The 11,409-nt window shown below is 43.0% G+C and overlaps 1 protein-coding gene across 1 annotated transcript; it reads left to right on the plus strand.

The window, feature by feature from the left end:
* Window positions 1-5,177: 5,177 nt before the first annotated feature.
* nell3 (NELL (neural EGFL like) family member 3) lies at window positions 5,178-11,409 on the plus strand. The gene is made up of 4 exons (XM_069667063.1): window positions 5,178-5,826; window positions 7,449-8,008; window positions 8,200-8,266; window positions 8,358-11,409. Exons 1-4 carry the CDS (start codon window positions 5,178-5,180, stop codon window positions 9,887-9,889), a joined length of 2,808 nt encoding a protein of 935 aa, XP_069523164.1. The 3' UTR covers window positions 9,890-11,409.

The following is an 11,409-nucleotide window of genomic DNA, read 5'->3' on the forward strand; positions in this document are numbered from 1 at the left end:
TATCTGCACTGTACTGCTTCAAAGGGGCTTAAACGTTGGACCGACACGAGGAGAAAACGACAGTCAAGTTAGGTGTGACTTTAATTTAGGGGACTGACTGACAACCGTTTGAGCAGTTGATGAAGTTTTTGGAAGAAAGAAGGAAAAAGCAAAGTCTCGGTTGGGTGGAGAGAACGGCTGAATCAGCAGGAAGAAAAAGACGCGCTCAGTTAATAATTCACCTCGCTGAAACTGATTTACAGCAGGCCTTTAGGCGGGAGAGCTAATGTGGCACGTCACAGCTTAGGTGAAGTGTACCAGACTCCAGCTGAGCTCCAGTCATCTAAAAACATCTGAAAATACAGTTGCATTAAAACTGTAGAAATGTAAGATTAAGTTAAAATACATCTCCTGTAGGCGATTAAGAAAGAGGTGGCAAAAGTACATTAATTCTTTCCTCAAGAAGGAGTACAGATGTAAGTGTAAAAAAGACTCTGACATGCGCTCAGTATACAACTAAAAACAACTTTTAGCAACTGTTTCTGTGCAAAGCTAACTGAACCTCACTGTATAATGGGAGAAAAATCTTCAACAAAAAAAATAGATCCACTGAAAATATTGGATATTGGTCAAATCAGTAGGAGAAGGTTGATTGGTTCAATTACATCCATGTCATTACGCTTTCATTAAACGACTCTTCACCGTGGTCGAGTTTCCCTCTAGTTTCTTAAGTCTTGATACACCTCTAAAGTTGTAATCTCGAAGATCTCAGTTTCGTTCTCTTTGGCGACACCTATGGTGATAAACGGTAATCGCAGGAGCACACTTCCCAGATATCCAGACAGTGCTGCATGTGTGACGTCCACGGTTGGCTCCGGTTGTAACTCAGTCGCTTTCCTTTTCAGACTGTTTGCTTCATCTGAGCGTCGAGTTTGTTTCTTTTTCTTTGGATTTTCACTTCTTGTTGAAGTTGTATCTGTAGTCATCCATCTTTTCTTTGTTTGTTCAGCCATAGTAGATTACTGTTTACTCGCAACACTTGCAGAGAACAGAAGCTTATCTCCGCCTACCCTCTCTGGCAGACCAACCACTGCTGGCTGATGGAAAACGCGTCACTAACTGGGCTCCACTTGTGATTTTATTCTGTCTGTCGCCACAGACAGCCAGTCTGTAACACTGCAAATGCAAAAGCTTTCATCAGTGGGCCATCGGCTCAATCACCATTGTGTTACCTCATTCGGCGATAGATAGAGACTTAACAGACATTTATTTAAATGAAAATCTTCAAGATTATTACTTGAACCAAAATAAAAAATGCTAATACCCCTCAAATGCCTCTTTTAAAAGGAGTAAAGAGAACAGATTTAGAGGGTAGAAAACAGATACCGTGCACATGGCTGGTGTGATTTTGCCCTGTATAAAAAATATTTTGGTTAAATGATTAAAACAGGAAACATGAAGTACAGTAACAAAGTATTTGTACCTCACATCTCGTGCTGAGACAAACAGAATCTGCTTTCACTTACTCTCTTCTCTTCGCTCAAAATCAGGAAGAATATCTCAAGACCCTGGTGTGGTGCAACAAGGTCAGTTATCTTCAGGGGGGAACCAAGGAGAGCCGAGCTGTCAGGCTATGAATAGCCTCTGGCTCTTATCTGACCGTGCAGACACAGATAGCTCTATTTATTTGCATTTCTCCTTGAGTCAACCTGGGAGGCCGAAAAACAAGATTTCACATCTATTTTTTACAGCCTGCAGAGACTCCATTTTTCTGCGTATATTAACTTTCCCCTATTGCGAAAATTCATTTTCAGCTCCTTAATCTGTTTTAAAAAGGAAAGTATTACTTCCTTTGTGCAATATTTTGCTATAATTAGCCCTTCTGTCTCCTATTTTCTCCCACAAGAGCAGCCTCAGCTCCATAGGGGAAGCCAGACCACCCTCTTTGTGGCAAAATCCTGTCATCAAACGGAGAAGCCGAGCACCACGGGGGAAAACCAAATAACCTTGAATGCGTCCAAGATTCTTTCGTGAGTGGTGATGTATTAAACAAACAGTCGGGGTACAGGCATGTGTCCCAACCGCTGCTCATTTCCTCCCTCTCTGAGGGGTTGACAAACAGATGGACACCCAAAGGCAGCGTTCCCATTTGCTCCAAGCGTCTCCTAAACACGAGCCCGACGGTGCCTTGGAGAACATTTCTCAAATAGCGACACTGATTAATGGCTGAGGAGAAAGGCAGCAGAGAGAGGGAGGATCTTATTTGCTTTTTTGTGGATACCAGGTACCAGAGACCCAACGTGATTCCACGAATAACCAAGCACTTCCTTTCAAAGTATTAGCTGCGATTTGAATCAGTTACAGGTTGCAAAACAGAGTCTGACTTGACAAAGAGCTGTGTTTTGGATTTAAAGTACTCCAGGACCCCAGATGGTAAGGTGTGAGGGCATGCCTTAAAGCCATTAGTCTCCGTCATGTTAAATCTGAGCGCTCCAGCACACCTCTGAATACCTTTCCCGGGCTTCTCCTCAATAAATGAAAATGAGGTGATAATGACAAAACCAGTGGGCACCTTGCAAAACCATAAAGCATTTGTCAAACGCAGTACAGCCGAGGACAATTTGTCACCATGATGATGTGAGGAGCGACGCGTACAGGAGTGTTGTGGTGCCCTCTGTTTGTACTCTGCTGTACTGTACATGCCAAACACGTCTGAACTCAGTGGGTGGTGGAGAGCGGTTCAAGCTACCAACCCGAGTGCCTTTTATTCTTTGTGGAGCCCCGATCCACTCTGAGTGTTTAGACAAGAGAACAACCAACAGTTAGCGGGATCTTTGTGTATGTATGCAACTCATTTAGGTTTGCTGGGCTGGATTTGTTTGCCAACAGAAAGAAACAAAACAGCAATTGTGTTTTTTTTCCTCTTAATATGAGTCAAAGTTGCTTTTATATGGAGGCCCAATTCTGCCATGTTTAAAAAAAAAGATTTAGATGATTAAAATACAAATAAACTAAAATTACAAGATAATCAGTTACATTTATGAGCCAAAAGTTAGGGAGAGTAAATGATAATGTTGTAATGTTATTTAATGAATAATTTAAAGTTATTAAAAAAAATACAATAAAAGTATTACATGACATATATATATATATATATATATAGATTAGAGATAGACCGATATGATTTTTTCAGGGCCGATACTGATTATTAGTAGTCAAGGAGGCCGATAACCGATATTTGGAACCGATATTCATTTGCAGTAAAAGTTAAAATATTGGCGTCAAAATTTTGAATAATACAAACTCCAACACTTAACTTTGTTTAAATGCCTTTAAGCATATGTTTATTAAACAAACAAACAAAAAGCACAGGGAGTTCCCAGGGTCAGCAGCATCTCTTATAAAGTTAACTGAAAATTTAAAAAAATAATAATAATAACTTCCTGAAGTTTTATTAAGTAAATAAAACAAAGTTAAATAAAATTTGGAAAGAAATGAACTTTTTCTCCTCTCTGCCGTGTGTGTGAGCACTCTGCACTCTTATCGGCCGTCAAGAAAAAAACAAAAAAAAACAAAAAAAGGCCGATGCTGATATGCGTCAAAATGCCGAATATCGGCGCCGATAATCGGCCCGGTCGATAATCGGTCGATCCTTAATATAGATACATATAGATATAAGATATTAAATGAAGATTATGCGATACTGAGCACAAATGAGTCTAAATATGAGATAATAATTACATGTAGTGAGAGTAAGTAAGAAACTTAAGAGATTAATTAAACATTGTGAGAAACTACAGGCCTCAGCTGAAATCTAAAGTCATACTTTTTAAGTAAGGCAAAATTTTCAGACATTAATTAACAATTTTAAGACAAATGATGATAAAATAAGTAAAAATATGATATAATTATCTAAAAAATTTTAAGAGTAAGTCAAAAAACGTAAGAGAACAAGCAAAAAGAGATTCAATCAAAAATTACGATGTTATGAGTAAAAATCAGCACAAACTGAGGAAAAGTTGTCCTAAATATAAGATAATTGGTAAATTTAATAAAAAATAATAAGTCAAAATTGCACGAGAGTTAGTCAAAGCTTTAGTAAAAAACAACAGGCAGATTTTTTCAGGCAGATATTTTAACTTTTTAAATTAAAAGTTAAAATATGGAGTTACTGAGTTTAAATTACATGATTCTATTTTATAGTTATAATATTTCATCTTTTAAAAATGTAATTGTGTCTACTTAGAATCTTTTTCCAATCCAAATTTGCCTTCCATACCAGCCCACCAAACAAACAGAAGATTAAAGTATACAAACATCTGACCACACATCACCTCCCACCAGACATGTGGTCTTTTCTGAATCACTAAAATGAGAGAGCAGGAGAGCGTCCAAAAACCAGCTGTGGGTCTCACATTCCTGCCTTGTGCCACAGGTCCCTTCAACAAAAGTCTGACCTCTGTTGGCTCTGTCTATAAAGAGGGGCGCTCGGTGTTGACAGGGCCGGTATAAGGTGGAGGACACTGCAGCTGTCTCAACAGTCAGGATGTGTTAAACAAAAAGCAGTGGCACATTTCTTGCGACTTGGATGGCCATAAGGTCAGAGGAAAGTCAACAGAGAGGAAATTGACAAGTGACATTCATGAGGAGAAAGATGGAGGGACTTTAACACAAATGGCCCCATTGTTTTCTCTTTGAACATGAAAATAAATGCAAGTATTTCTTTGTTTTTATCTACAAAATGTTTCTTTCTGCCTTCTTTCTCCTAACTGGGGGATTCCTGTGTATGCAGAGCAGGGTAGGTGAAGGGTTAATGTGTGGCCGGGGAAACCTGATGCTAATTAAGTCTTAGGAATGCCACATACTGACATTGTAGTGCAGGAGCCCTCAGAGTGGCTCAGGCATGGGGAGAGCCAGCAGTAATGCATGTGTCTGATGTTTTTATTCCTTATACTGACAGTCTGGAAAGCCAGTCTCACCAAAGCCTGGAGCTGACGGTAAATGCAGATCAGGAGCCTCTGTGTCAAGTGTTATAAAGTTTGAGTTGTGACAGAGAGGAGAAGATCAGTGATGGACTTGTTGGTTTTTCCAGTTTTGGACATTTTCTGAGATTTTTCCGGATTTATCTTTTGGGAATCAGAAGATTAACGCGCATTTTTCTTCTTTTGCAGGGAGAGAGATAGCCCAACTGACGCAAAATGGTTTTGGTATCACCAGCTCTGTTGCTTCTCCTGTCTCTGGTATCACTGCAAGCTGTCGCAGAGATCTGCCGGGGGACGCACTGCTTCGGCGCGGAAACCGGCGATCCAAGACCGTGCACCGGAGCGCACTGTCCGGGGAGCAGATCCTCCAGACCTCCGCGGCAGTTTAACCCGAACACACAGGGAAGAGCTGCGCACATTGTCGCCAGCCAGCATCATGCGTACCAGAGCTTTCCAAGAGCAGAGACCTATCCGGCTGTGCAGCCTCTGCGCGGGCGGCACGGTGACAGCAGCAGCGGCACACGGATACGAGCGTCTGAAGTTTACCCTGCAGGGTGCACGGATGGGGAATGCGCCGCTCTTGTGAAACAATTTCAGCCCACAAATGACACCCGAGAGTGTAGAGGGATCGAGTGCAGACTGCCGCTCAGGATACGGCCAAAAGCTCGACTAAAGTCCTGTGTGGGAGAAGGATGTCTGACTGGTTCAGAGGAGAGCGTCTCCTCATCCTCCGCCAGCCAGCCTCCTCTCCATCTGTCCGACAGAGCCGCGCAGTTTCTGGGAGATTTTCCGGAGCTGGGATATCCGCCGCCGGAACTTGGCAGCGCGCCTTTGGGTGTCCAGCTCACATGTGACATCAAGCCAGGTCTGCTATCATCATCATGTTGTAAAAAATTGTGTTAGGATGATTACATGAACATGATTAACTTCTGCGAAATGTCCTTCCTGCACCAGTCAAACCACTGTAGACGTTCCAGTTGAGTAATCTTCAAAGGAAGTTAATGAATGACTTTATTCTCTTAAAGCAGCATGTCTGACCAATAGAATAATACTCTTTAATCATTGACTTAAACCATCTTTTGCCATCAGTCATGACCTCAAAGGCGATTATGGTCTAAAAAAGCAAAATAAGACTTTGTTGACCTTCAGCCCAAAATGATATCTGCAGAGCAACCAGAGCAGCTGAACTGGAAAAATGTCTCGGATTCAATTGTGCAGAAAATGCTTTGATGTTGGTCCATATAGGAAACGTTCATTGCCATGGCTAGACCGGTTGGAAGGGTTCACTGAGTGTTCACACATTGTTGCTGAATTTCAGGCTTCTGAACCAGCTTTCATCTCATTTAATCGCTTCATCCGATGCTGGTATTAAAAGAGACGTGCAGATTTTTTCCATCCCTATAGCAATTCAGATATTGACATTGGTGTATGCTGAATACCTCTCTGGTACTAGTCAGATAAAAAATCATGTGTTATCGTCGAACAGCAGCAATAAGACTAAACCTGTACAGATCTGATATCACTGCTATCATGTTTGTTTGGTCTGATTCAGCTCACCCAACGAATCGTAACCTAAACACAAGCACAGCTAACTTTAGCTGCAGCTTGTTAGCGCAAAAAAAACCCTGTTTTTCTTTGATAGAGTTCGGGTTTTTTGGTTATCAGTTAAAGTTAATAATCTTAACTTTGAATTCAGATAAAAACACAACCTTAAAATGTGTGGTTGGAAAACACTGATTGCTGACATTTTGCTAACGTTACGCTCTAAGCTAGCAGCCGCATGTTGTCGTTTGCTGTTCTTCTTTGCAGCTCTACAAAAAGATTTGGTATTGGCGGCCATATTTTTGCTGTGTAGGCCATTGTTTCATAGAAGAAAGTTATGGTTATGATTATGGTAACGCATCAGTGCATTGACTGGTGTCCTTGCTAATACCTAATACCACATTTAAAGCAGTATTAGAGGCATTTCTTAGATTGGTATTGGTATAGAAAAACTTAAAGCTCCTGTGAGGAACTTTCGGTTTGTGTTGATTTTGGCGCCCCCTGTGGACAAAGACTTACCTCTTATCTAGATAGATGGATGGACTTTATTGATCCCAAACTGGGAAATTGGGGCGATACAGCAGCAAGTTATCTCGTCGCAGATTTTGTCCTGTACATGCTTAAGTGCTCAACTCATCCTGTTTTCTTTAACACTCAGATGTATCGCTCACTTTAATTTTTTTGCCCTGGAAAATGTAAAAAAAAGCAGTTAATCGCTTCGTCTGACACCGACCCCCCCTCAGCGGTTTCAGGCATAAAAAATAACTATATAGAAATAATAAATGTTTGCGCTGATGGTCTGGTTTGCTTTTGTAGGTCATATAGAGTCTTCAGAATTAATTTCATTCTGTTTCATAACCAGCGAAAAACTCACAGAAGCTTTAAGTAAAAAGTAAGCATTGGCTGTCTGATCCCGTTTGTAATTCTGCACTATTTACCTCTTAGGGGAGAATGAAGTTCCCTCAGAAGACGCCCTCATCTTGCACCTCCAGTTGGCCAAGGGTCAGGAGAAGCTGGTGGAGGCCATGCGAGCCCAGCAAGTGGTCATTCGAGACCTGCAGCAGAAGCTCGCGGACCAACAGGAGGCGCTTCTGTCCCAGCAGAGGGAGATCCTGGAGCAGCAGCGCCGCATGTACGAGCAGATGGATGTGGTGAAGGCGCAGTACGGCCTCCTCTCAGACACCGTCAAACAGGTCTCCTTCCAGGGCCTGCAGGGCGAGCTGCAGAGCTACTTCGAGAGCCACATGGCGGGTCTGCAGAGCCAGGCCCGCAGCCACCTGCAGAAGTCTCACACCGTGCACAAAATGGACATGAACGAAAAGGCGATGGATGTAGTCGGAGAGGCCCATTTTCCTCAACCCCTGCTGGGATGCCCTTCACCCTGTGGGCAGGAGGAGTACTGTGATTTTCAAAAGGACCCGCCTCAGTGTGAGAAGTGCGCCATGTGTCCACCAGGCTTCTTTCTGATCTCACAGTGTTCTCCGACTGCAGACAGGATGTGCCAGGTATTGTCTTTCAAATTATTCCTATTGTTTTATATGTCTGTATTTTAAATTTTCATCTGTTTGCATATGATGGATATATGTCCTATATATTTATCATCTGTTAGGCAAGAACCAGACAGGCAAGAAACCAACCCATTGCAAACCAAAATGTGATGCTTCATGAAAATAATATACATTTGTTTGAATTGCAGGACAGAGACGAATGCCTTGAATTACCAAACATTTGTGGAGAGCAGGTGAAGTGCCTTAATACTCCAGGTGAGTTCAACTTATTGCAGAAACACAGGAAGACAAAACTATCATTATGTCTACCCTGTTTTTACTCCTTGGTTTCTTCTTTTCCACACAGGGGGGTTCAGATGTCTGGGAGTTTCCGAGAGAGCAGCAGTGATGGGTCTGTGTGGTCACGACTACTTCTACAACCAGGAGCTGCAGGAGTGTCAGGCTTGTTCTGATTGTGACGGAGAGCCTGTCGCTGTTTCCTGCACTCCTATCAGCGACGCTGTCTGCGGCCAGCCCTCAGAGAGTCGGCTCTCCCAATCCTGGGTCGCCAATGTGGCAGTTCCCTCAGCCCGGACTCCTGGCACCCACATCTATCCTGGGCTTCAACTAAACATCCGAGGCAAAGAGACCACTGAGCTGTTGTCCAACGAGGCGGGGCAGGTGAGGTTCCTGCAGCACGGTCTGGTGTGGTTGGATCATAACTTTGCGTTAAAGCACAGCTGCAGGAACTTCCTTCAGGTGGGGATGAGGCTCAATGGTAGTCAGGAGGAGGAGGGGCAGGACCTCAGTGGTGTCCGCATCGAACAGCCGGATGGGAAGTACTTCCAGGGCGTCAGCGTCAGCAGTGGAGTCGAGGTGGAGCCGAACCACACCTTCACGCTGCTGCTGAAGAGTCCTAATCAACACTGCAACCAGAGCAAGGATCTTCACATCTACGATATCACCACTCCCTCTTTCAGCCTGCTTTGGTTGTCGCATGACACCGGTGCCGTAGCCATGACTGCTCAGATGTCCCTGTTGGCGCACTACCAGACGAGCTACCGTCCAACTTTCCGCATGACCTCGGTGTCCGACCCGTACATGATCATTCTGACCCATGACAACCGCGGTGTACGCTTCACAGAAAGCGGGGTTGTAAAGTTTGTCTTCCAACAGGCGTTGTACTCTATGGGCCAAACCTGCATTCGAGAGGGTTTCTCCCTGATTGCGTACACTAACCACAACGGCACAGGCCAGGAGGCGATGCAAGCCTTTAAGACAGGCGTCCACTACAGGGACACCTCCATCACTCTTTCAGGTGCTGTGAGTGTGAACAGCGAGGACACGCTTAGCTTTGAGATCCAATCTCCGTCCCAGTGCAACATCCGCTACTTTGGGGACAACACTGGGATCAGTATGCTGAGCCTTATCTGGATTCCTTCAGCAGTTTCGTCAGCTCTCACTGCTACTGTGTCCAGGACTGGTCTGCCCTCTGGAGCAGTCAGGAATAAACCGCTGTTTTTCCAGCAGATCAGCTCGGACACGCCGCAGGTTCATTTGGCCCGCACAGGAGAACCAAACAGCCGGAAGAACTTTATATTCCACGAGAAAGGGACGGTGAACATTGCCCTTAACCTGAAGCTGATCCACTCTTGCAATATAGTGAAACTTACTTTGCAGCAGGCGGGGGGTCAGGGCGGGCAGGCAGGTCCTGTGGCTCAGCAGGTGTCTGGACATATGCCTGAAGGAAGCCAGTGGGCCAGTATCGGGCTGAGGGCCTCATTTCAAGTCCAGAACGGTACAGCTGTCTTTGTGACTCTGGACTGCATCCGCGGACGAGTTAACCAGATAACACACGAGGGCGGCACTAACATTTCAATCCTCTGGGTTGCCGTGTGATCCGAGACGGGACGGCGACAACGTCATTAATACACTTTGTGAAAAAAATACAGTTTTGCACAATATTGAATTGCAGAGCAGATTCAAGAAATGTACCAAATGAAGGAAGGATACTGGTCGATGAACAACAATGTTATTCATCTGTTACATTTATTTTGTCATATTATTGTTAGACTTTTATTGTGAAATTTCTTTTAGTATGATATATACTGTAAGTACTGCTTTTGCTTGAAGTACTTCGGCTGGTTGAGCAGTGACCAATTCTAAATGGAATGTGTGTGTGTGTGTGTGTGTGTGTGTGTGTGTGTGTGTGTGTGAGTCTGTACATTATGTATGAGTGTGTGTGTGTACATGTGCAGTGGTGCTTATATAAATGTATACACAAACATCGGCATGCCTACTTTTGCATACAAGTAGCAGTCGTATATGTTAAATATGTTTAATACCGTACTGTATGTAAACCTTTTTGTATTATATGATAAGGCATTTTAAAAAATAGTTTGATATTTTGCGTGATACACTTTTCTGGCAGAATTAATAACTTTCAATCGGAGGTTAGCTTAGCTTAGCATAAAGACTGGAAGCAGGGGGAAACAGTTTGCCTGGCTCTGTTTAAAGGTAACAAAATCACCTACCAGCCATTTTTTAATCTCCCTAATCCACACATTACGTCTTGTTTGTTTAAGCCGTACAAACATCTGCAGTTTAAGAACTTTTACAATTTTATTGGGGGGTTCTTTTCCAGGATATTTCTTGGGCTAGACTTCCTGTAGTCCACTGGAGCTGGTTGCCTCGCCAACCTCTCAGAGGCAAGAAATAAACCCACCCACCGAGATTAAACAAAGTGGTACATAAAATGAGATGCTTGTTGGGCGGGTTTTATAACCTGTGGACAGAGCCAGGCAGTCTTTGTGCCGAGCTACACTCCAACACCTTAAAGTAAATCACATTTTCCAAAATGTCAAACTATTTCTGTCATGCTCTGAAGATGCTATACACAAATGTCTTGTAGTAAACTTTCAATAAGCAGGAGTTAGTATTTCATGATTATATTTATTTGCTTTTATAAACTTTTATATTTCCGCTATATAATGCATACATCTGTGAGACATGAGGAAAATATGTCAATATTTCAAAGTATAAAGCACCCAGTAGATATTTAAATACATGCAGTCATAGCCTCTATTATCTGTTTATTTGCACACGTGTAGTTTAACGTAGTATTCTGCGATGTGCAAACATCAAACATTGCTTTTCTTTAACTCGGTCTCCCTGCGAAGAGTTGCTCATGCATATCAGGCCTAATTGCCTCTGTGTGGGCTCTGTCCTCTAAACAATTAGGCACAATTAAGTGTTTCAGGGACTTGGCAGCGAAGCCGCCATTGAAATTCTTCAGCTTTATTTTCACTTCATTATGTTTAGTGATTTTTTGTTTTTCCTGTGGCTGGACTCCCAGCACATGTCTAGTGGAACTTCAATGCATGCATTATTGTTCAACACCAAATAAAATGTACATTTAT

Source organism: Semicossyphus pulcher, unplaced genomic scaffold (assembly GCF_022749685.1).
Source record: "Semicossyphus pulcher isolate SPU_LCO1_2020_fin unplaced genomic scaffold, fSemPul1.0.p SCAF_18, whole genome shotgun sequence".
NCBI lineage: Eukaryota > Metazoa > Chordata > Actinopteri > Labriformes > Labridae > Semicossyphus > Semicossyphus pulcher.

Bases quoted from the DNA above. Each gene is read 5' to 3' on its own strand.
- nell3 (XM_069667063.1), top strand. From the start codon at position 5,178: ATGGTTTTGGTATCACCAGCTCTGTTGCTTCTCCTGTCTCTGGTATCA. The intron at 5,827-7,448 runs GTCTGCTATCAT...TTTACCTCTTAG, and splicing joins CACATGTGACATCAAGCCAG to GGGAGAATGAAGTTCCCTCA. The intron at 8,009-8,199 runs GTATTGTCTTTC...TTTGAATTGCAG, and splicing joins CTGCAGACAGGATGTGCCAG to GACAGAGACGAATGCCTTGA.